Raw genomic sequence first — 27,017 nt, forward strand, 5'->3', positions numbered from 1 at the left:
GGAGCGTCACAGATGGTGATGGGTGATTTTTTCTTTCGTATTTAGTTGTGAAATCAGCGTCATATGCTTTTGTGTTTTAGAGTGCCTTTCTAGCTCTTTGGCATGAGCACGTAGAGTAGTTTTGCATACTTTACAAAACGCTTCATTAAAACTATTTAAATCAGCTTTTGCCAACCACCCTGAAAAAGTTCATCTTATAATATGAAATGTGAAAATGTTTTATTAATTAATTAATTAGAATATTAATTGTTTTACAAATAAATAAACTTATAGGCTTATAGGTTATGAAGTAATAATATTGCAATATATCGTATTATTATTATTATAAAAGTAATATTAACTGCAAATACCTTTAGCCCAAGGCTTTGACTCCAATTCAAGACTGTACTTTAGTATTTTTTCACGGCTTTTTCCCATTTTAAACAACATAAAATACACATTTGATGGCAACAGTAACGGCGATAGCAAATAATGTAACAGTATATGTTGTACATATACACAGTCACATAATATATTTGTATTAAGGTTACTTAGTCTTAAAGCTGTCAGCCATTGGTTTGTTTGGGAATTGCCTGTGAGTGGCACCAATCAAAATTGGTAATTTGCGACCCACTAGCTCACACAACTATTTCAAGGGAAAACCTTAATAAAATAGTTGAAATTAAAAAATCGCCTAACAGAAAAAAAAATCGCCGCATTTGGCTTATATCGCCAAAATAAAAATTTAAGTCGCCAATCAAAAAAAAATCGCCAGATTGGCGATAAATCGCCAAGGTTGGCAACGCTGCCTGTCTCCCCACTGTAAAAATTCTTCGCTTCTCACTGCATGGGAAGTCTGATCTCCCGCCACTGGGTGCGTAGCTTTACCGGTCTGGGTGGATGAGCTTCCCAAAAATTAGGAAGATTACAACTAGGATCGTGGATCTCCCAGTCTACCCAAAGGTTTCTCCATGTGATTTATTTGATTTTATTTTTGTCGCCATCAGAGCTCCCGCCGATTTTAACGACCCCTAGGCTTTTTCTGTTTATATTTTCTTCTCAATATGTTCCCTTTTATGAAGAAAAATATTAGTATATTATATTATATTATATTATATTATTATTATATTATTATTATTATTATTATTATATTATATTATATTATATTATATTATATTATATTATATTATATTATATTATATTATATTATATTATATTATATTATATTATATTATATTATATTATATTATATTATATTATATTATATTATATTATATTATATTATATTATATTATATTATATTATATTATATTGTATCATTAGAAAAAACACTTTGGAAAAAACCCTCGGTTTGACCAGCTAACAAAAATATTACAATTTATTTTAATTTACTGTAAAAGATTTTCAAATTTCTAAAACATATTAGACATTAAAGTTTGAGGTATTTTTATTAAATTGAATGTCAGAAAATTTTAATAGTTTTTGCTTTAAATGTAGGGTAATTGTTAATTAGAATTTTCATTTGACAGAATTTTCTTTCAGATAAATATCGATAATTCTGGTAAAGCAAAAATCTAATTGTTTCTATGCGATTTTCTTGCGCCGCATATATATTTTTCTTTTCATAAATTGAATACAATATTAATTTCCTTTCGAATTCTTTATTCGCCTTAACTAAACAAAAGCAAACCAAAATTTCAGTTTGCCTCTCCTGACAAATGCTTTTTTTATAATGGTATAAATATGGTTATTGTAAAGGTTTATTTTAATAATATTTAGAAAACGAATGTGATAATAATATTATAATCTATAAAGATTATAATAATTATATTATATTATATTATATATTATATTTAAATTATAAAATTTATAATATTTAAATTAGAAAAATATTGTAATCTTCATAACTAAATGTTTGTTTAACCAAAAATACAATGCGAATTCTTTGTTATTTAGAATAATTTTTAAGTGTACCGATTCACACACTAGTATAAAATGAAGACTTTTGAATATTATGTCAACGCTATTTTATAAGTTGGTAATATCATTACAAATTTTCAAAAGAATATGATTCAAAATTGAATTCTTAATAAAACTTTTATGTCTTTTTTTTCCCAAGTAGTTAAATAATTTATTAATTAGATGAAAATGGAAAATGATTTTATCAACTTATGTAGCCAATGATAGAGCATAGCTTTATGAGAAAAATTACAGTGGCAAGCGTAGAGCAGCAGAGGTCAGAATCCCCTGCCATCACACAGAATCTCAAACTCGAGATTCCAGAGACTACTAAGGAAATGCATAATAAAGATGAGAACGCACCTAAAATGATGAGCAAAGGTGGTGGGAAGGGGATCTGGTTAAAAGCCCCTTTATCAGAGGCCCAAGAGCCTCACGGTGAGTTGTAATAATCAATTAAAAGGTCATCATTGCTGACGAATTCAAATTCGTGAATTTTAAAGAAATTTTTGAAACATCAAATTTTATTTTGATAATTATTTAATTAACAGTTTATTTGAAACTATTTTTGTGGATTCGTCAGTTATTGAATATGTTTTTCTTTTTGACTTTGGTATTTTATTACTTAGTAGAAACTGTAACAATTATAAGAAAGCAATTTCAAATTATCAGCGATATTTTACATGTTAATTACCGTAGCATTTTTCCTCATCTTTCCGTTCAGGTCGTCAATAATTATATAAATGTGCTCTGGGCTACGCGTTACAATGACTTCATTAAAATTATTAGCCCTTTATAGCTTTAAAAATAACTTTATCTACGTATAATAATTTGGATTGATGCGGCGTTAACGGAAAGGCTGTAGTGTGTAGTATTTTACAAAAGTCTTATGATTTTAATATATAATTTTGATGTTGTCACTGTTAGTTGATATTTGATGTTTTATAAAGATAACACAGATCGACAAAATTTGGTTAAATTTTTTAACAGAAATCAAACTTAAAACATGTAAAAAGACATAATGGAATTTGTATAATAGAGACTTTATTGAAATTAAAAGCGCACATTCTCTACACTACGGAAATTGTTTAGTTTACCGTTGTTGTCGTTTTGAATGTGAGTCTTAAGATTTCCTTAAAGAGGAAAACCAATGTTTAATCGGTTTAAAATGCATTGTGATCTGAAGTAGTCTACGAATGTTATGTCTTATAATTTTAATCCTAGATTTTTATTTGGAGCATCAAAAAGAATCCCTGAAAGAATGATTTGCTTTTTCAGATTCCAAATTTTAGCGGCCTGTGTCATTGACAGTTCAGTATTGTGAAATGATTATAAAAAACTTTTAATTTCTTTTCAAACACGTATTTACACATGTACATAAAAAAATTTATAGCTAAGGATTAGACTGATTTTATTTTACATCTATCAGGTTTTTTTCATTTGTTCATTTGAAGGCAAGGGGAAAGAGAACCTATTCAGTCATTTAATTACACCTAGTAACTAGAGGCAAATGGTTTTGTTTAAAACTTCTTAACGAAAACCTCCAATCAATTCTCTGCTTGATTTTAATTTTAAATAATGTTACAGATTGTGTTAATTCACTCAGTTATTAAGATGACATAATGACTGTTAAGTTCGTGTTCGCGAACTCAAATTGAGGAGCTGGGTTGAAGAACCGGCTCTTCGATCCAGCTCCTCAATTGTGAGGAAGAAAAATATAGAGATATATGTCTATCCTTTTCTATCTCATGCTGCATGTTTGCCAACCAATTTCCTGACTCAATTCTGCTCTTTCGTTAAGTTGGGGATAGGTGGCGACGGCGAGTTTGACATATGAAAATCTTTATTGCTTGCAAAAGTGAACTTTAACTCATTGACTTCAACTTTGATATGTAACATTTTTTTTCTAACACACGCACGGAAAGTACATCATTTCTTACCTGTGTAGAGGGTGGAAAGTATGTCTTTTCCGACAAGAGGGAGGGAATGTTACTTTACCTCCCTCTGACGTCATAACGGGGAGAAAAAAGTATACTTTACCTCCCCGTGACGTCATAGCGGGGAGAGAAAAGTACTTTACCTTCCTGTCGTCCAAAATTACATGTAATATATTTTAATAACAATGTAAAGATAAAATGTATCTTTATTTACGACTAAATATATGTTTCATTGAAAATTGTTAAATTGTTTTTTTTGTTTAAAATTGTTTTAATTGTTAAATTTTTAAAATTGTTAAATTGTTGTTTTTGTTTGTTTTTTAATTTGTTTAAATTGTTAAATTGTTGTTTATTGTTATTGTTAAAATTATTATTTTTTAATAATTAATCATTTTAAAAAATTATACTATTATTATAATAAACTTTCGGATGAAAACACTATTGCCGTTAACATTTTTTATGAAGTGGTTATACTTTCCGTTTACGTGTGTTAGAAAAAATAGTATGTGCATCTAGGGAGGAAAATATACTATATATCCTACATGAAAATAAAAATATAACCGTCGAAAGAACAGTAATAAAAATGTAAATTTTGAAAAGAAGCTGAAGCTCAAGCCGAAATAGATGATTAAATTCATTTAAAAAATGTAATAAGTTAAAAGCATTAGGTACCTTAAATGATTGAAATTCTCAGCTTATGCCATTAATGAACTGATACATCGCTTTCAAAACGTTCGAATACTGTTTTCTAAATCTTTGTTGCTTTAAGTACAATCATAACTTCTGGTAAAATATTCTAATCTAAGGAAATTTGGTTCGAATTGTTTCATGTAAGTAACTTGCAAAAATTCAAGATAATCCGGAATTTGTTTAATCGAAATTGCATACAGTGAGTCCCCGCTTTATACTGACACAATGTTGAAAAATTCCCACCACCTTAAACTCGCTTACTGAACAGTGCGTAAATCACAGCGAACGTTAGTTTAGAAATGCAAATCCTTTGCGATGAAAAAATAATTATTATTAACTTGAAGCAGATTTTATTATAACTTGTATTTAAGAAATTTAAAAATCTATCTAAAAAGTCTTTAAGTATGAACTTATCAACAGAAAGTGTACCAAATACTGCGCAATTCCAAGAAAATATTACATTTATATTGATAGAAATGAATTTACAATTTATAAAAATATTGGTTCTTAATATTTAAGTACATACAAAATAGATTATTAAAATAAAGTTTAGCAGTTAAAAACTATATCAAATATTCACTGTTACTGTCATGAAAATAATTTGTATTTATTTGATGTTATGATTAAATTAATATAACTAATAAATAAAATTGATCTCCCGCGTCCAATAACTCGATCTGCGCTTGAACTGAAAAATTCAAGCCAGTCAAGCCGTCAGAAAATGGAAAAAAATAAAAGTCGGAATTTTTAATTTTAAAACATACTACCGTATAGAGCATAAAAATGCCCAAATTTTTTGTCTTTGAAATTTTTTCGTAGGACATTTATTTTTAATAATAATGAACAAAAACTGAATTTTTTTTTATTCTTCAATTTCATTGAATTTCAAAACATAAATCGACTTTTCTCAAACAAATCTTAATGAAATTAATTAAAAATTGATATACTTACTTATCAGGGTCTACCGAAGACGATGAAATGATTGAAACATTAAAAAATGTTTATTGCAAAATTATTTGTTAATATAAATACAGACCTGTCGGTAAATACGTTTTCTCAACTTTGACGAGAAAAAGTGTGTGGTGAACTTTCGAGTTGACACAACTTCCAGTGAGACATTTGTTTATTAACATGTGAAGAAGTTTTTTGGGAATTTTTATTTAAATCGGATGAAAAATAAAGAAGATACATAATGTTTAAAAAAATATGCGTCGTGCGGCGTTTTGACATTTTGACGCAAGAGGAGAAAACTATTGAAAACTATTGCTATTTTCTGTTGATTTATTTAAAAATAAGTTTATTCATGTATTATATTTAAAATAAAAACAATTTTATACTTTAGAATTGTTATTAATTTATACTATAACTAACTATACTATACAATTGTACAATTTCTATACTTTATATTTTAATATTATTAAATTTTTTATTATTACTTTACTATTAATTTTTAATTTTAAAACACGTGGTTTATTAAAAAACTTAACAGCAGTAATAAAGTAAACTGTATTTTCTTCAAAAAAATACAAGGACCTGCTTTGTTTACATTAACGGTGTTGCGCAATTTCAAACAGTGGTCGCCTTTTAAAAATGGCTGCTTGAACGTAAACGAAATTTCAAAAGGATTTTTCTCCCAATTTGGACAATTATTGCAAAATAGGGAAAAATACTAGTTATCCTGAAATTTTGTTCTTTCATTTGTGCACAAGGAATTGAAAATCCAATATAATACACGACGTCAGGAAGTAAAATGAGAAAATTAGATGTGCCCATTAGGTGCTGCCCTCTGGTGGCAATTTTATGTATCGCGCATTTGTTTAACATTTTCCTATTTTTCTTCCTGTCGTTGTAAATCTAAATAAATCTTTTACTGCCTATCATATTATAAATGTATAGAATTGTTTTTATTTTAAATATAATACATGAATAAACTTATTTTTAAATAAATCAACAGAAAATAGCAATAGTTTTCAATAGTTTTCTCCTTTTGCGTCAAAATGTCAAAACGCCGCACGACGCATATTTTTTTAAACATTATGTATCTTCTTTATTTTTCATCCGATTTAAATAAAAATTCCCAAAAAACTTCTTCACATGTTAATAAACAAATGTCTCACTGGAAGTTGTGTCAACTCGAAAGTTCACCACACACTTTTTCTCGTCAAAGTTGAGAAAACGTATTTACCGACAGGTCTGTATTTATATTAACAAATAATTTTGCAATAAACATTTTTTAATGTTTCAATCATTTCATCGTCTTCGATAGACCCTGATAAGTAAGTATATCAATTTTTAATTAATTTCATTAAGATTTGTTTGAGAAAAGTCGATTTATGTTTTGAAATTCAATGAAATTGAAGAATAAAAAAAATTCAGTTTTTGTCCATTATTATTAAAAATAAAAGTCCTACAAAAAATTTCAAAGACAAAAAAGTTGCGCATTTTTATGCTCTATACGGTAGTATGTTTTAAAATTAAAAATTCCGACTTTTATTTTTTTCCATTTTCTGACAGCTTGACTGGCTTGAATTTTTCAGTTCAAGCGCAGATCGAGTTATTGGACGCGGGATCTCAATTTTGTTCTGAAAAAATAAGCGATGGAAACACGTTTCGTTAACAATCGTATTAAGATTGTATTGTTTAAAATAACTTTTACGAAAATTTTATATATAACGAAATTTATATATATATATAGTCCACTCTCGATAAGACAAATTCGAAGGGAGACCGAGAAAACTTTGAGTTATTAAAAAGTTTGAGTTATCAAATGTTGATTATGCTTATAGGGAATGATCTGGACCCAAGAATTACTTTGACTTATCGAAAAATTTGAGTTATCGCGCTTTGCTTTATCGAGAGTAGACTATATATATAATAATAGTTTTTAAAAACGCAGTAATTGGTACACTTATTCTATGCGTTTCAAATTGAAAAGATGACAAACTAGAATAAAATTTTTGAAATGCGATAATAAGCGAAACGCTGTACTAAACAAGTTCTTTAGTATGCGGGAACTCACTGAAATCCAAAAATTTTAAGCGAATGTTACATGCAACGATAGTACGAAATCTTTCTGAAGTACATTTTTTAAAATATGAATCAAGAATGTTAAGTTTATCATGATCTGTACAATCTTTCATTTTACTTTTTATACACGGAGAGAAAAAGTAAGCGCTTATAGTATGAAGAGGCGCACGTTTAATGCATGAAACTTTCCCGCGCGATTTCAGTAGGAAAATTCTAGCAATAAACGTAGGTATACAAGCCTACTACGATTGGAGGAGTTTCATGCGTCAATTCCATGAGTATCATACACGGAAAAAAAGTACGTGAAATTTTCATTGACTCGAAATTTACTTGACTTTTGGATACGACACAAAAATACTAAAAACAGTCTAGTACTTTTGCATGAGAGTTTCAAAAGCAGTCAATGAAAATTTCTAGTACCTTGCTTGAGAATTTCATTGACTTTCAAAAAAATTGTAAAATAAAAAAAATAATTTCCACTTGTTCACACAGTTTTTCTGAAATTCACTCATTCATTCACATATTTGGATAATTAATCACACAAACAAAGAACAATTTTATTGTATCACTTTTCGACGTTCGTCAACACTTATTGAACTAACCTATAACACACACATATATTCGCGTATAACTTAAATATAAACACACACTTAACACTTAAAAGTACATATCGAATTGTTCTTATATAGGGTAAATGCACTAGTAGTCGGACACTTAAGAATTACAATCTTAAATTATGCTTTTTTTCTTGAAATAACAAATATCTACTGTGTTTATAAGCACATTATCAATTAAAGGAGTTCTTCAGGATTAAAAATCATATAAATTTGTTACAAATACTTGAGTATTTAATAAAATATAAACATTTTAATAAAAAATTACGAATGCTTTAGTAGTCGGACACTTTTTTCCCTTTTTTCTATAGTCGGACATCTGTCAGATATTTTGGATTTATAAAGTAAAACAGATAATTTTTTAATTGCTAACTGCTGGAAAATGGAATTAAATCATATTAGAAGTTTTTAATATAATATATATTTAAATCCTGTAAGTTTTAATATTTATGATTAATTATCAACAAAACTTTGTGCTACTCATTGCGCTACTCGAAAATGGTTGTATCTATAGTCGGACACCATGATTTTTAAAACATTAAATAAAATATTTCTTGTTTAAACTTTACACATTCTTCCAGTATATTTGTTAAAGTAATTATCACAATGCATTATTATTTATTTGCCAAAAAACACGAAACTGTCCGACTACTAGTTCTGTCCGACTATACCCGCACTTACCCTACCACATGGTGAAATTTTTCACGACTTCTGAGACATGAGACATTCTCTGAAAAAAAGCCACTTAAAAAAATGTGCTCACTTTTTTTCGACAATTATATAACTTTTAGTACATCTAAAAACTAAGAGAAAAAACATGATTTTAGGTCCGTGCAATGCGGGGTTGCCATACTGTCAGGGGTCAAACTTTTTACCAAAATAATTTTCGAACCGCTATAACTTTAAAACAAATGAATGGATTTTAAAACGCCCAGAGTTTTTTTTGCAAAATTACCTACACTTTAAAACTATGTATCACAAACATTTTTTAAATTTATTTTTCATAAAAAAATTGAAAAATTTTTTTATTTCAATTTTTAACCCTTTATGCCCCCTTCGATTTTTGCCTTTTGTTAAATGTTTTAATCCATTTAAATTTAAAGACCATAAAAATAAAAATGTACGAAAAATCAATAACTGCAAAATTATTGGAGTATCTCAAAATTTGTATTTGTGCGACAAATGTCGCAAACAGGTTTCGACAGAAGGTTGGCCTGAGATTTTTACTGTTGAACCTGAACCGTCTACTTCTTCAGGAAATTTGAGTGAAGTTCAAGTCGAAAACGAATTTGAGGATAATAATAAATTTGACTCTGAAGACGAATCTGATTCAGATTACACGTATGATAAGGTCAATAAGTCTACTAATGAAAGTAATACTTATGCTGATTTTTTTCAAATAATTCAAAAATTGAAAAATAAATTTAATGATCCACAGAGTAGTAGATTTTAGAAGTATGAACTCATAAGACTTTTACCAGACTCATGGACTGAAAGAAAAGTAGCAAAGACATTTGGATGTTCTCGACATAACTTGTCAAACAAGCAAGAGAAGACAAAAGCCAAAAAATTAATGGAAATTTATTATCTGAAGAAATAAAAAATACAGTAATCAGTTTTTATGAAAAGGACACAAATAGTCGGCTTTTGCCAGGTAAAAAAGATTTTGTTTCTGTAAAGCAATCAGATGTAGAAACGTTTGATTTTATGCAATCTTTCGGAGCTTTATAATCTTTTTAAAACAGAGCATTCAGATTGTAAGATAGGATTTTCCACTTTTGCTCGATTGCGTCCGAAACATTGTGTTCTTGCAGGCTCAAGTGGAACACATTCAGTTTGTGTATGCACTTACCACGAAAATGTGCGTTTGATGATTGACGGATCATCTATACCCTCCTTGTCTGAATCCAGTGCTTTGAAACTTACTACGTATAAAGATTGTTTAAAAATCATGGTGTGCAAAAATCCGACACCTGATTGTCACTCCGGTGAATGTAATGCATGCAAAAATAATATTAACATTATCAAAGACCATTGAATGAGCTTTTCGAATCTAATGAAATAGAAGAAATTAAGTTTCAAATTTGGGAAAGCACAGACCGTTCAACACTGGTATCGCTAGTTCAGGATGGAAATGAATTTGTGGAAATGTTGTGCGAGAAATTAACAGTTTTGAGGAATCACGATTTTATTGCAAGACAGCAAGCAAGATATTTAGAACATTTGAAGGAAAATCTAAAAGATGGTGAACTATTGGTATTATGTGATTTTGCGGAGAACTATGCATTCGTGGCTCAAAACGCTGCTCAGTCCTTCCATTGGAACAGTAACCAAGTTTCCATTCATACAGCTGTGTATTATTATATTAGACATCAGAAAATGGAACATCATAGTATGGTTGTCCTTTCTGATGATCTTACACATAATACCGTAGCTGTGCATGCATTTCAAAAAATTCTTATGACACATTTAAAGGAGCAAAATTTATCGATAAATAAAATAATATATTTTACTGATGGAGCTGCACAGTAGTATAAAAATCGATTTAATTTTGCTAATTTATTGAATCATAAGAAAGATTTTGGAATCGATGCTGAATGGCACTTCCATGAAACCGCACATGGAAAACGGCCTTGTGATGGTATAGGTGGAAATTTAAAAAGACTGGCAGCGAGAGCGAGCTTACAACTACCACCTTCCCAACAAATTTTAACAGCAGAAGCTCTTTTTAATTGGGCGAAAGGAAACCTTGCTCTGACTTCCGTGTATTATTCATCAAAAACAGAACACAGTGTACTCGAACAGTCTTTGAATGTTAGATTTTCTTCAGCAAAAAGAATAAATGGGACCCAAAAGTATCACACATTTATACCTACTGCGGATAATTAAATGTTGTTGAAAACATTTAGCTTTTCTGAAGAAATCACAGTTTTTCCACCTAAGCGTGGCCGTAAGCGCAAAAACACGTAAATCGTTTAGCTAGACTTTTTATTCAAAAAATTTCAATTAAAAAACAAAAAAAATAAAAAAATTTAAAATACAAAAAATAATAAAAAATACAAAAAAAATTAAAAAAATAAAAAAATGCAAAAAAAAAATAAAAATGGGATCAAATGTCTGCTACGTCCACGTCGTTGATCCTGGGTTAGGCTAAATGCAGATAATAAAATTTTTAACCCTTCTGTGCTCAAAGCCGAATATATTCGTCCAATCATTTCTGATGTTAATAACTTTTGTTTAAATTAACTTTAAGAGATCTATCAAGTTGCAAATGGTTTCTTAGGGATAAAATAATGCTATTAAATTATTAACAACACTGCATATTATTTATTTAACAATAAAAATTACGTTTAAAATGGTTTAAAAAAAAGAAAAAAAAATTTTTGATTGTAAAAGTATGCGTAGGAGGGTTAATTTTATGTAATAAAATAATACCAAAAGTTCGAATTCACTAAAATCCTGATTATTTTTCTTGCTTTGTACTTTCCTTTCTTTTTACTGACATATTTTAGGCAAGCCAAGCCTTTGGTTCGAATCAAGAGCGTGCGCTGAGCTAGTTTTTAATTTGTAACTCCTACAAATATTGCTGTCCCAAAATTTTTTTTGGTGGGATAAAAAGGTAATTAAAAAAGGAATATTTTGAGGTAATTTTGAAAAAAATCGAAGGGGCATAAAGAGTTAAAAGTTAAAAAAAAAATTTCAATTTTTTTTATGAAATATAAGTTTTAAAAATTTTTGTGATACATAGTTTTAAAGTTTAGGTAATTCTGCAAAAAAAACTCTCTGGGCGTTTTAAAATCCATTCATTTGTTTTAAAGTTATAGCGGTTCGAAAATTATTTTGGTAAAAAGTTTGACCCCTGACAGTATGGCAACCCCGCATTGCACGGACCTAAAATCATGTTTTTTCTCTTAGTTTTTAGATGTACTAAAAGTTATATAATTGCCAAAAAAAAGTGAGCACATTTTTTTTTAAGTGGCTTTTTTCAGAGAATGTGTCACATGCTATTTCACTGAAAACTGAGACTTACATAACATTCTGTTTTGTGAGAAACACAAAATAAAAAATATTTTTTTGGAAGTCAATTCTTGAAGACAAATATATATTAACACTATTTGTTTTTCATAAAATAATAGTATATTCACATCTGAAATTAACACAAATGGAAACAGACGATCAGCTGGCATTTACCTTGGGTAGAAACGCGCAACGCACACTGCGCATGCTCTACAGAATTTTCAAGCGCAGTCAACTAATCTTTCACGTACTTTATAAAACTGAACAAATGACTTTTCGTTAAAATTTAAAAAACACTGTTGCCCATACTAATACTAGAATAACTCTAGGACTTTTCTATATTTTCTAATAAAAAGTATATGATACAGCCTTGTATTTTGTGTCCTATCCAAAAGTCAAGGAAGGATTCACGTATTTTTTTTCCGTGTACCGAAAAAGCATGAATCTCTTGCAATCGTAGTAGGCTTGTGTTAGTTATGTTTCTCGCCTGGCGCTACTGCGCTTTTCGAGTATTAATTTCTTTCTATAACATGGTGGCCACTGGTCAGGGAAAACCTGGAAGTCAGGGAAAAGTCAGGGAATTTTTTAATCAGTCAGGGAAATTGTAAAGATTATAAAAAGAAAAAAAAATTATATAAGGGAGACTAGGGCTAAATATTAAATAGCCAAAACAGTCAAATTGCATTATCTTTCTAACGGAAATGGTTAAATATAAATATCAAATAATTTTTATTTATATCAAATATTCAATTAATTGAGTGAAATAAATAAATTAATTGTTTCAAATAACTAATTATTTGCATTAAACAAATTCGTTTATTAGCCTCAATTAATTATTTAATTGATCCAATTAAGATTTATTTGAGTTAAATAAATGTGATTCAAATAATTCAAGTTATTTGAAGCAAATAAATATTTATTAGATCCAAATAATAATTATTTGAATCAAATAAAAATTTTGCAAATAATTTGAATTAATTGAATCAAATAATTTTTTTTTCAGTTTATTTATGTCATTAGGCAAGTACACGGCCGAAAAACGAAACCGCCTACGACAATTAAACCCATAATTTTGTTTTTTTATTTATAAATAAATTTTAGTTTATTAAATTTATAATTGTTAAATGTTACAAAATAAAAGTTTTGAAAAAAGGGCAAAACATTTATTTTACGCTAAAATATTAGAAGCTTTTTTATGAAATGTTGGTGAGGACAATTGCCCTATACAAGATTGATCTATTTATATATTTTTGCATCCAAACGGATTTATTGACTAAAAAACATCTTTTCAAAATTTAAGTTTTAGCCGCAGTCTTAGCTACTTTAAGATTAAAGATTTAATTTTAAAAATAAAGAATTTTATATACTTCTACAAATTGATTCAAAAATCCTTAAAACATCCTTCTCAACTGTTTGAAATGAATAGTAGTTATAAATAATAATTTGAGAGATATATTTCTTATTTAAATTACACAGGCCCACAAAAAAAATTCATTGAAAGGTTCCTTTGACCAAACCTGGTGTATTATATGTTTTTGGGGTCGCTGAAAACGAATCTGAAGTCCGTTTTGCTCCATCAAGTCAGGATTTTTCCTAACCTCAAAATACATATCAGATTTTACGTGACAAATAAAATTCTATAAATATTGACAGATTTACCTCAATCTCGGTATTAAGGCTTTATTGGGGTTGCTGATTACGAACTTAGAGGCAGATTATCAAAATACAAAATGGCGGATCAAATATGGCGGTCGGATTTTTAAAAAATTTTTGAATTTTAACAAAACTTGGTATCAAGAGGTTTTTGGGGCCGCTAATTACGAATTTTAAGTCAGATTTTCGAAATAAAAATTAAGGATTTTTATTACTTATATTTATTATTTTATTATTATTAAAATTTAAAATTCGTAATTAGCGGCCCCAAAAACCCCTTGATACCAAGTTTTGTTAAAATTCAAAAATTTTTTAAAAAAAAACCTGTCGGATTTATGAAAGTTACTTGAAGTTTTACAGAACTTAGTATCTGTAAGTTTTTGGAGTCTGACATATAACGGAATAACTCAGTTGCCCGACGTTACAACGTGAAGTTGCCCTGGATACAGACCCACAAAATAATTCCTGGTCAGTGACCTTAAAAACTCCTAGATACCAAGTTCTGTAAAGATTCAAGAAATTTTTATAAATCCGACCGCCATATTAGATCCTTCATTTATATTTCAAAAAGCTGACTTTAAATTCGTAATCAGCGACCGCCATATTTGATCCGCCATTTTGTATTTTGATAATCTGCCTCTAAGTTCGTAATCAGCAAACCCAATAAAGCCTTAATACCGAGATTGAGGTAAATCTGTCAATATTTATAGAATTTTATTTGTCACGTAAAATCTGATATGTATTTTGAGGTTAGGAAAAATCCTGACGTGATTGAGCAAAACGGACTTCAGATTCGTTTTCAGCGACCCCAAAAACATATAATACACCAGGTTTGGTCAAAGGAACCTTTTAATGAATTTTTTTGTGGTCCTGTGTTATTGTTCATTAGAAACCAAGTTAAAAACACCCATAATATTGGTCAGGGAAAGTCGGGAAAAAGTCAGGGAAATTTTTTGACTGTTTTTAGTGGTCACCATGTATAAGAAATTAATTAATTAATTTCTATTTATTTCTTTCTCCGTGTATTATGAGGCATTTTACGTGAAATGTCCTAAGTTGAAATTTCAACTTCTTGAAAAAATTGAAACTCGAGGAATTTGTTGCTCTATCAAGTAGAAATGTGCCCCAAAAAATATTTTTGACCTTTTTGAAAATTTGGAGGGGGTAGAGGGGGGTCAATTTTGCTAACACCGGCTACTTTTCGAATTTTTTCTGAACATACTTGAGCACCTGGATCGTAGAAGGGCACGTAAATTTTTCTCGGCCGAAATCGAAATCCCCTGGACACTTAAAATTCAATTTCTGAATTTTAATATTTTAAATACACCTCCTTATAGAAAATTTCATTGCGCATCTTTTTTTCTTATGAAATTTTTTTGTATCTATAACCGTTTTCGAAATATTTGAGAAAAATTGATTTTTTGAAAACTGCAAATTTAATGACATTTTTCACTTCAACTCGCGATAATTCAGATGATTTTAAATATTTTTCAATGTACCGAAAAAGAAAATACGTCTAAAGATATTCTACGAATGATAAAAAAGGAAAAAAGTTATTTTCTTTATAAACAAAATTGTTGTTAATTTTTTTCTTTATTAATGTAAAAAACATAAAATACAATCTTCACGGCTCTCGTTTAACGGGCGAATTTTAAGTAACAAAGAACTTTCAGTGAGAAAGTTGTTCATTATAGACCAAAGAAGTTTTCTGGAAAATCACAGGGTTAATAATTTATTAGTGTTGAAATGGTGAATGTTTAAAGTTGATACCGTCCGAACGTGTGGCACGCGCGATGGCCATAACCTATGAAACGACACTCCCAAGCCTCCCAAGCACCTGTGGCGAGTGACGCGTGCTACACATTCGGACGGTATCAACTTTAAACATTCACCATTTCAACACTAATAAATTATTAACCCTGTGATTTTCCAGAAAACTTCTTTGGTCTATAATGAACAACTTTCTCACTGAAAGTTCTTTGTTACTTAAAATTCGCCCGTTAAACGAGAGCCGTGAAGATTGTATTTTATGTTTTTTACATTAATAAAGAAAAAAATTAACAACAATTTTGTTTATAAAGAAAATAACTTTTTTCCTTTTTTATCATTCGTAGAATATCTTTAGACGTATTTTCTTTTTCGGTACATTGAAAAATATTTAAAATCATCTGAATTATCGCGAGTTGAAGTGAAAAATGTCATTAAATTTACAGTTTTCAAAAAATCAATTTTTCTCAAATATTTCGAAAACGGTTATAGATACAAAAAAATTTCATAAGAAAAAAAGATGCGCAATGAAATTTTCTATAAGGAGGTGTATTTAAAATATTAAAATTCAGAAATTGAATTTTAAGTGTCTAGGGGACATCGATTTCGGCCGAGAAAAATTTACGTGCCCTTCTACGATCTAGGTGCTCACTTGTAATAGGAAAAATTTTGTAGAATATGTTTCTGAAAGGTTTTTTCGTCCTCTTTCCAATGGTGAATTTTATTTTTTAATATTTTAAAAATTTACCCTAATTTTTGGTAATTAATGTTTAATTTTCAATTTCCCAAAAATCGGTCCGTTTTATTTGAAAATAAATGTCTCCATAACCTAGGTTATTTGACCATGCGGTCTCACTGCGTCCCACGAGTCAAGAGTCAGCAGCGCGCTTTTTTTTTCATAAAATAAATAAATTTTTTTATTTGAACACTTTGGTATCTGAAAGTACACTATTAAATGAGAAAGATATTACATTTTTTATAAAAAATATTTAAAAAATCAGGCCCGTTGCAACAGTTCTTCGGGCCCCTTTCAAAAAAATTGCTTTTGCGGTGGTCAAGATATCTTCTGACTGCTTCATCTAAAATCAAAAAACCGCTGCCAAGTTAAATATTTTTTTTTATAATTTTGGTGCTCATTTCATGAACACTTTACTCCCTCCTAGAGATAAAAATAATAGAAATATATGAATAACATTTTATAAATATGGTAAGAGTGATTGAATTTTGGGTCAATCAATTTGTTTTTAAATACCCCACAAGAAAGTTACAATAATTTAATAGTTAAACAAAAATTTTGAAACAAAAAAGTTGAGAAAATGTCATTTTTCACCATTTTTGGTTTTTAAAATGCCAATAATTTCGAAATTTATTATCGAATTAGGTTCAAAAATAGGTCAATCGAAGCGTTTTTTAATGCTCTACAAGTTAATAACGATAATTTTAAAGTTACTTCTACGTTTTTCAACAAAATTTTCAAAAAAGTCTTTTTTTCCAAAATTTTTGATATTTAAAAGTTTAATAACTCCGGTTAATATGGACGAAAAATGTTTAAACTAGGGCTCAAAAGATGCGTCTAAAAAAACTCTACAAAATTATGGAAAAACATTTATAGGTGTCCTAACATTTTTTTAAAGTTATGGGCGAGAAACGTTTTTTTGCAAAATTAAAAATCAAAAAAAAAATTTAGTTAAACTTTATTAATATATCAGAAAGTACTCTCACTTTATGTCCGCAGGTGAGATCTACAATTTAAAAAAAAATTCAACCCAAAAGCTCTTCATGATTTCGAGATATTTATGAAAATGTAATGTTTACACACACATACACATACACACACACATACGGAATGACATTTTTTAAAAATGTCATTTTTGAACTCCTGAGGTCAAATAACATAAAGATATGTCAAAAAATCGAACTCGAAAAATATATCATATCATAAGTATAGTATGAGAGTTTGTTTATGAAAAATTTAGTCACTAAATTTACATAATATTAAAAAAAGCTTTTCTTAATTTATTTGTTTATGACAAAAGCAAAAATTGTTTAAACAAGATAGTTAATGTCTCAAAACATTTTTATAACATGGCTATAACGTTTTTGGTAATTATTAATAATATAATACACGGAGAAACTTTTAATACCACTAATTCTTAAAACTGGTGAGACATTTTAGTATGTTAGGTTAGATTCAAGGGAAAAACGACATAGGTTATAGAAATTGCTATTGAGACTATCAAAAACACTCATTCAGTATATATTTTACAGTTCTTCATAAGGAAACTAACGAAAATTAGTATGTTCTTTTAGAAAGAAAATAATAATTTTTGCAAAGTTGGGAAAGCCATGAATTAAAAAGAAACACAACAAATTAATTGTCTACTCTATAGATATTCATAGAGACGATAGTGATACTTGGATCTGATGGTAGATGGCATTAGTGTGTGTCACTGTAACTGTAGGTAAATATATTTAACACGACGTAAGAACCTAACCTATATTAATAACGCACACACGCATACGCAAGTAAAGACACGACGATTGGTCACGGAAACCGAAAGATCGCACGATTCGTTAGAAGTACACAGCTGAATCGTCCTTATATATTAAACGAGTGGAAAAATATGTACCTTCGAGAAACAGCATTTTTTTAAATAACTTTCTAATCAAATTATGTAAATAAGTAAAAGTCGTGAAAAAAATTATGTTATATTGAGGAACAGTTCTTGAATTTAATTTGGCATGAGGAGACATTCACGTTTATTAATAAAAGGTTTTTTTTCTTTCATACACGTGTGAATTTCAACTTCGAAAACATTAGGGTTAGTTCGCGACGTCAGGTGATGGACTCGGTGATGCTCGGGCAAAATCGATTAAGTCCGCCCGCAGTCCTTCCAAAATTGGTATGTTACGTTAGAATGTCTCTTATATATTCTATCTATATGTGGAAAAAAGGTTAGAATTAACGTATTATTTCTCAAACAAAAACTAGCATTTTATTCTTTTCTAAAGAAAAATAAGACTATTTCTAATGCAGATAGTAATTTTTGTACACCGAAGGTTGCTTAATATATAACGAAGTTATCATATTTTCGTATTAATGTTGAAATTATTAGCACAACGCACGAAAAATCCTCACATTCTAACGTACTTTTAGAATAAAGATAACCAAATATATTTAATATTAGAAGAAAAAGTTTCTCCGTGTAGGCTTTCATAAGCAACAATATTTGTTTAAAGTGAAAAAATTTTTCATTTTTTTATTTAACATTTAATAAACAATTAACAGAAATTTTTTTTTTTAAATAAAAAACATACGTTTTATGCAAAATTTTATTAGCTTTAATTTAAAAAAAAAATTTTGTCAATCGGTTAAAAATTGTGGTCTTAAAATCAGTTTGTCCAATAGCGTGTTTTTGCCCCACTGACTGTGAGACGTTCCGCGCGCTAGCGCTGTAGACGTGCGGTGCGATAGAAAAAACGCTATAACTTTTTTGCTAATTGAGGCTCCGGATCTTAAAAGGGCACACGCGCGAACACACGGCAAATAATTTGGCCCCTGGAGATAAAATTTTGAAGTTGTTCAAAATGAATTTTAAATTATTGTTTCTTATACAGAATTTCAAGGCGAAACTTTGTTTCTAATAAAAAATTTTTATATAATTTCTCGTTTTCACGTAAATTGAAAAAAACGTGATTTTTTAAGTTAAGAAATTTTAATGAATTTTTGACTTCAACTCGTGACTACTTCGTTTAAATATTAATATTTTTCCACGAAATTTACACACAATATTCTTCAAACTATTCCAAGAGTGAAACAATATTTGGAAATTTAAAAAAAAATTGTATGTAAAAGTAAATAATTATTTAAATAATTTTGTCGGAAAAATGATTCTCCTATTTTCAATTGAAAAAGTTGAGTGACGAATTTTCGTTTTCGGAAAACTTTCAGCGACAAAAATGTTCATTAATATGTTAGGATGTTTTTTGGAAAATATCTCGCCATTTGATAATAAATTAAAGACAATAGAGCAATTTTAACATCGTCGCGCTCTGCTGTAAAATTGCGGCGTGGCGGCGCACGTGTAGCATGGCCGCCATTACAAGACCAATGTATATATAGTTAGACATTGTTTACATTTACAGCAGAGCGCGAAGATGTTAAAATTGCTCTATCGTCTTTAATTTATTATTAAATGGCGAGATATTTTCCAAAAAACTTCCTAACATACTAATGAACATTTTTGTCGCTGAAAGTTTTCCGAAAACAAAAATTCGTCACTCAACTTTTTCAATTGAAAATAGGAGAATCATTTTTCCGACAAAATTATTTAAATAATTATTTACCTTGACATACAATTTTTTTTTTAAATTTCCAGATATTGTTTAACTCTTGGAATAGTTTGAAGAATATTGTGTGTCAATTTCGTGGAAAAATATTAATATTTAACGAAGTAGTCACAAATTGAAGTCAAAAATTCATTAAAATTTCTTAATTCAAAAAATCACATTTTTTCCAATTTACGTGAAAACGAGAAATTATATAAAAAATTTTTATTAGAAAAAAAGTTTCGCCTTGAAATTCTGTACAAGAAACAATAATTTAAAATTTATTTTGAACAACTTCAAAATTTTATCTCCAGGGGCCAACTTATTTGCCGTGTGCTCGCGCGTGTGCCCTTTTAAGATCCGGAGCCTCAATTGCGATCCACTAAATTTGAAAACGGTTATAAAATCCTTAAAACATTTCCTCTTAAACCACTTTTATGCAAACTTTCTGCGACAATGCGAAAATTGGTTTTTTTGCGAATAAACAACTAATTTTGCAATAACAATTAAAAATTTTTGACAATAATTTTTTTTTATTTTTTTAAATAAAACTGCAATATTTAAGGTTCACAAAAATGCAATTTTTATTAAAATCCATTGATTCTATCACGAGATATGAATTTTTTAATTAAGCACTGTAAAAAACTTTAATTGTTTATAACTTAGTTAGAGACATTTTAATTTTTTAAAAATTCCTTTGAACTGTTGAATAAACTCATAATAAGGTCTACATTTAACATGTAAATGTTTGTAATTGAATACAGTAATTTTGAAATTACGCTAGTCCACTTCAGGAATTTTGACTCAAGTCAAAACTATGCCCAACTATCCCCTATTAATATTTTTGAAAAATAAATAATTATTGAAAAAATAATTTTATTATTTATTTAAAATTATTTTTAAAAAAATTTTTTTATTATTGGTTTTTTAATGGCAGCCATTGATAAACCAATAATGGTTGACAATCGGCGTGGACATCCCACGATTTTACCATTAGTGGTCCATTATTGGGTGCCAATAATGGACCACTAATGGAACTGTTGGCTCCCAATATTGGGCCAATAATGCGCCAATGGTCTTTTTCCCATTGGGATAGTAAACGTTTGAATAACTGTAAAACTTAATTTGTATTTTATACAGTATATTTTAGAAATTGTAATAAAATATTTAAGAAATTTGGATTCTGCGAAGATACTAAGGTAAAAGCAACAGTACCTGGACATTGCAAAAAATGGAACCATTAGACAGTAAAAAAAGAATTAAAACTGCTTTCAATGTAAATGAAAAAATAATATATGCCGTTTTTTAATATTAGCTTTTGGATCTCTGTTCGTTATAATTCAATTTTTTAATTTCTAAGCTCAAAATTTATCAAAAAAAAATTATAAGTCTCGAACTACTCAAAATGAGTGTCCAAGTTTACCTTCTGCTTCATAACCTCAAAAACCAGCAGCACCAGTAGTTGGACAAAAACTTAACAGGCTTTAATCTAATTAAATAATGAATTAATTAACATAAAATGACTAACTAATAAATTTTATTAAATTTATTGACAATATTAACTAATATACAAATGCAAACATTGTATGTAAATAAATATCATGCGTATTTTCTTATAATGTCTAACTATTGGTCCTTATCGTATCCAACTACTGGACCAACTGGACCCTCTAAAAAGGCATGTCCAACTATTACGGTAAAAAAGCAATTAATTATTTTCTAGATTTATATTTAACTAAAGTAAAAATTTAGACTAATTTTTTTAATTTGAATTCTTTAATCATAATACAAACGAAATATAAAAAGTTTGGCAAGTAAAACTATACTATTTTTTTAAAAATCGTTGCTTCTATCTTAAAAGTGTCCAAGTACTGGTGCTTTTACCTCAATACTTTTTTGTAATTTATACAGAAGAATTCTAAACTTTTTTCTTATTAGTTCTGTAAGAATTGCTGAAATATTTTCTACAAACGTATTTTTTAAAGGATACAAAATATTTTGTAAATATTTTTGAAAAGTTGCGCTTTAAATGCAGAAAATTTGGTAAAGAGTAGGAAACTCAATTACGTAAAACGATATCAAGACTATTGAACTAATTCTGCAATATTCACAAAATTTATTTTTTCCGTGTACAATTTTTTTAGTCGCTGATTATGAACATGAAGCGGTAAAAATCTGTCATTTTAAATTTTTTTAAATGACTTTGAATTTTGAAAATGTTATTTGAATTTCGTAATCAACGATCAAAAAACTGCGGCATGTTGAGATTGAAAAAAAATATAAAATTTTTAAATTTTGATCGTAATGTTGGATCCAACATTTTGAATTTTAAGAGATAGCATGAAATTTTGTAAAGTTTTCATCTTATTTAATGTTGGAGGCCTTATAGAATTTTTAACATTACTTTTTTATTATTTTTTGACAAAAAATAAAATTGGAGACAGTGTTTTTGGTCATTTAATTCTCTATATTTCGTTTGAAATATATTATTTAAAAAAGGGCTTACGGCATTAAAAAATTTGCCATTTTTACATTTAATTTATGTAATTACAATAAATTTTTGGATAAAATTCGAAATGGAAAGAAATGCCTCATGTGTAAATACAATTTTTATATTATTCTTTTTTCTCTTACACAATTAAAATATGTAATTTTTTAAACACTTTACCATAACATGTCTTAATGTTGTGATTACTAGTTTTGGACATTTTTATTTTATATTGTCAATTATATTTGTCGCAAAACTGAGAACATATTTATTGATGAATATATTTTTGCATTTTTATTGTATTTAGAAAATTAGAAAAATTAAATTATTTTTTTGAAAAATAAAGACGTACATGTTTCAGGTCAAATATGCTTCAACATTGGACATTTTTTCGCCTATTTATTCTTCTTGTTTTATGTATTGTTTCAGCATGATGTTGAATTGTATATGAAAATGTAGATTAAATTGGTTTTTATTTAAGCTTATGTTTTTTTTCAAATTTAGGGATGGAAGAAGGTGTAGTTGGAGCAGGAGGTGTTGCAGAACTGAGTTCGAAACAGAGACATCAAATGAAGCACAGAGAACTTTTCTTATCCCGGCAAGTAGAGACGATGCCCGCCACGCACATAAGAGGCAAATGCTGCGTAACACTATTAAATGAAACTGAATCTTTATTGAGTTATCTCAATAAGGACGATTCATTTTTCTATTGTTTAGTTTTTGATCCTGCTCAACGTACATTACTCGCTGATAAAGGTAATTATTTCGTGAGTCACTTTTTTCTTCTTTTATTGAATTCAGTACTTTTTAATCAATTTTAGGTAGAGAACTTCAGTCTGCAAGTAAATTTTATTTCCAGACAAATGAAAAATTACTGAGCCCTTATTTTTGCTGCAAATATAATTTTTTATTGCTAGATTTTTAAACTGTGTTTGATAATTTTGTCGAAAAATATTCTTCCTCCTCTTGACTGCAACCTTCTGAATCTTTAGTTCAGAAGCTCATGAAACTTAAAATGACTTTAAGGAAGAATCTGACGGACAGACAAAACAAAAAGTTAGTCCAATGTCATAATTTCGTATTTTAACTAATAAAGAAAAATTGAATTTTAAATTTGTTTTGGTGAAAAGGGTCAATTCTTTGTCAGTAAGAAATATTTGTTGAATGCAACTTCAAATTGTTCAAAATATTAAAAATTAAATTCTTTACGCTTTCACCAAAATAATTAAAAAATTGAAGTGTCTTTTTCTTTTAGAATACAGAGTTATGATATTGGATTAATTTTTGTTCCGATTGTTTGTCTGATTCTTTCTTAAATATCCGCTGTTGTTTTTCAATGTTGGGCACCAAAGTTGACTGAATTTAAACTGAAAGTTTAAATTTATTTTAAAATTTAAATTCATTTTTTAGCAAAAAAGCGGAAGTTTACAGAAAATTAAAAAAAAATTTAAAAACTTAAAAATTCTTTAAATTAAAAAATTTAAATTTTCATGCAATATTCAACTTCCAGGAAAGTTTTGGTGCTGTGTGGATAAATTCATAATAAACGAATCTAAAAACGTAATTGTACCAAATTTTATGAAAATATCCGTACACTTTTTAAAATTTTGTTCTGCCATTTTGGATTTTGAGAAACTGAATTTAAATTTGTAACCCCCAGTAAAAAAGGCAGGATTGGAAGAGAGCGAATAGTATTGCCGGTGAGTTTCTGCCAATACGTTTTCGCGTGAAAACCGTACTGGGGGCATTCTGCCAATCCTGCTTTTTCACCGTCAATTTTGTCCTTTTGAATCTTTTGATTTCACGTTTATTGACTCGACTTGAGTGTGTACTGTTGATCTATTACCACATGATTTAGGGAGCTTTCGACGTTCGCGCTAGGGGCGTTGTGAGTATAAGTCACAGCGCTAATCTAGAAAATACCCTGTATCATAAGGTAATTAATAATAACATTTTGTCAAATTTCATTGATTTACATTTTAACAAAATTTTATATTTCCTGTTCGTTATCAGCATTTTTACACATTAAGGGGTTATGACACTCTAGAGGTAAAAAAAATTGGTGTTTTTTGAGAATTTTTTTAAAGCAAACTACGAAGGCAATTACAATTATGATCTGAGGACTTTATTAAAGTCTTTATATATCTTTATATATAAAGTATAATAAAGACTTTATTATATCATTTATTAAAGTGTAAAAATTTAAATATTATAAAATTTTATTGAAATTTGTGGCGCTGACGCTGATTTTTCTAATCTGGTTTTTGGCGTGAAGGGTCCGCGGCCGCACCATCCGTTCCTGTAAATTTTGAAATATCATAATTATCGAAATTGTTTCTTATTCCTTATTACAATAGCTAAAGGAAAGCGTAGGATTTTTTGGATATATTGATTTTTGGCCGATTGGTGTACTTCTAAATTTTAGTTATGAAAATTTGCCAAAAAATTGGTCAGTAAATTGTTAATAACAAATGATCTAAGCAATAAAAAAATAAAATCTTACGCTTGCCTTCAGACAATATATTATTAAAGATGTGTGCAAAATTTGAACTTAATCGGTTGAAAATTGTAAAAATTATTGGTGCGGCCAGTTCGAAAAATGTAGTTTTGAGATAATCGCGTTTAAAGTTTTAAATTGTAAAAAAGCATACATAATTTTTAAATACCTTTAATCGGCAATGCCTGCACCATATAATTGTCCTTCCTGATTAAGGTCCTTATCTTACTTGAATACACTCTAGTCACTAACAACTTTGAAAAAATCTGCTGTATACCTGCGTAGACCCTTCAATTATCCCTCCCCCGCGCAGTTCAGGGCTCACCGCGCGCTGTAAAGCCCTGCACGAAACTTTGAAAATAAGCTATTTAGGAATTTTTTACGTCCATAATCTTTCAATATATTACATTTGAGACTCCAAGGGACCATTTGAAGCAAAAAAAAAAGAATCGATTTTTTGAAAATTTTGAAAAGAGTGTGTGAAAATTCCCTTAAATCAATCAGTCTTTTTGATTAAAATGCCAAATCGAGTCAATAAACGTGAAATCAAAAGATTCAAGAGGACAAAATTGACGGTGAAAAAGCAGGATTGGCAGAATGCCCCCAATACGGTTTTCACGCGAAAACGTATTGGCAGAAACTCACCGCCAATACTATTCGCTCTCTTCTAATACTGCTTTTTTTACTGGGCCAGTGACTAACCCTTAATCCGCACCCTGGGTGTGCGACACCCATATTCTAGCTTCTTACTCATTTTGTACTTAACTTTATGTTCTGTGAGGGACATTAGTCTCCCAAGTGTCTTTGTGTATTTGATAACTTTATGAAGTTAACAGCGAAAAATTTCTGGGTGGCTGATACCCAGTTTTCGGTTTAAGGTGATTTCAGTAGTTTTAAAAAACATTTTTTTAATTATAAAGATTAAATAAATCATTATGAAACTTATTTTCCTTCAAAATAGATGTACTGAGCTACATAAGATAATTTTTCTGAAACATAATATCCTTTTCCAACTTGGAGAACACACTTTAAAGTCCCCGGGTGTCGTACACTCAGTGTGCGGTTTAAGGATGGATTCGGAAGTGTGCGGTTTAAGGGTTAAAACATAAAGATCTTATAAATAGTGTTCTAAGTCGGTTATATTACAGAGAGAATATAACCGGCAATTAAATTCTCCGAGAATTTAAGAGAATGTAACATAACCTCACTTTTGTTATTACACTTTTGTAAATGCGATGGTCCGCCGTTGTAGGTATTACCTATTTTAAACGAATCATTCTCAGCACTAAAAGTATTTTTTATTTTCTGTGTTTTATCTTATTATAAAAAACTTTTATATTTGTCAAAATAAATTCAGCGAAAATTGAAATTTTAAATTTCTAAGTAAAATAATCATTCTCAGCACCAAAAGTATTTTTTGAACGAAAGCCATAATTTACAAAAAAAAATAATCAAACAACTGTCACTGTGTGTTTCCTTATGTATTTTTAGTAATATATATCTTTCGGCAAATAATTTTTTATTTATTAAAATAAACGTATAATAAATGTATGGTTTTTTTGAGACGCATGCTTATTCCCGAAATCTTTTTTGACCAAATAGGTATTTGATATAAAACTACTTAACTTAAAATTAACATAATATGCACATTATTTGACATAAATTTCATTGCACACAAAAACCATTTAACATAAATATCATTTGTCATAGAATTCATTAAACAGAAATATTATGTTACATAGAACTCAGATAACTTAATTCCCATTTGACATAAAAATTATGTAACATAAATTTCTATTGACATAAAAATCATTTAACATAAATTTCTTTTGACATAAAATTCATTTGACATCAATTTCACTTGGCATAAATGTCATTTAACGTAATTCTCATTTGACATAAATATCATTAGACATAAAATTAGCTTGACATAAATTTCATTTGACATAAAATTAGCTTGACATAAATTTCATTTGACGTGAATATCATTTAACATAATTATTATTTAACGTAAAATTAAATTTATATAAATTTCATAAGCCCATTTAACATAATTTTCA

At 28.6% G+C, this 27,017-nt stretch overlaps 1 protein-coding gene across 1 annotated transcript in view; it reads left to right on the top strand.

The window, feature by feature from the left end:
• Positions 1 to 27,017, top strand: part of LOC122508312 (metastasis-associated protein MTA3) — a 231,998-nt gene that overhangs the window by 116,928 nt on the left and 88,053 nt on the right. The window contains exon 4 of the mRNA XM_043621586.1: positions 22,965 to 23,216. Coding sequence (XP_043477521.1) covers positions 22,965 to 23,216 — 252 coding nt within the window. The remainder of the gene's footprint in view (positions 1 to 22,964; positions 23,217 to 27,017) is intronic.

This window comes from Leptopilina heterotoma, unplaced genomic scaffold (genome assembly GCF_015476425.1).
Source record: "Leptopilina heterotoma isolate Lh14 unplaced genomic scaffold, ASM1547642v1 Lhet_530, whole genome shotgun sequence".
Classification (NCBI taxonomy): Eukaryota; Metazoa; Arthropoda; class Insecta; order Hymenoptera; family Figitidae; genus Leptopilina; species Leptopilina heterotoma.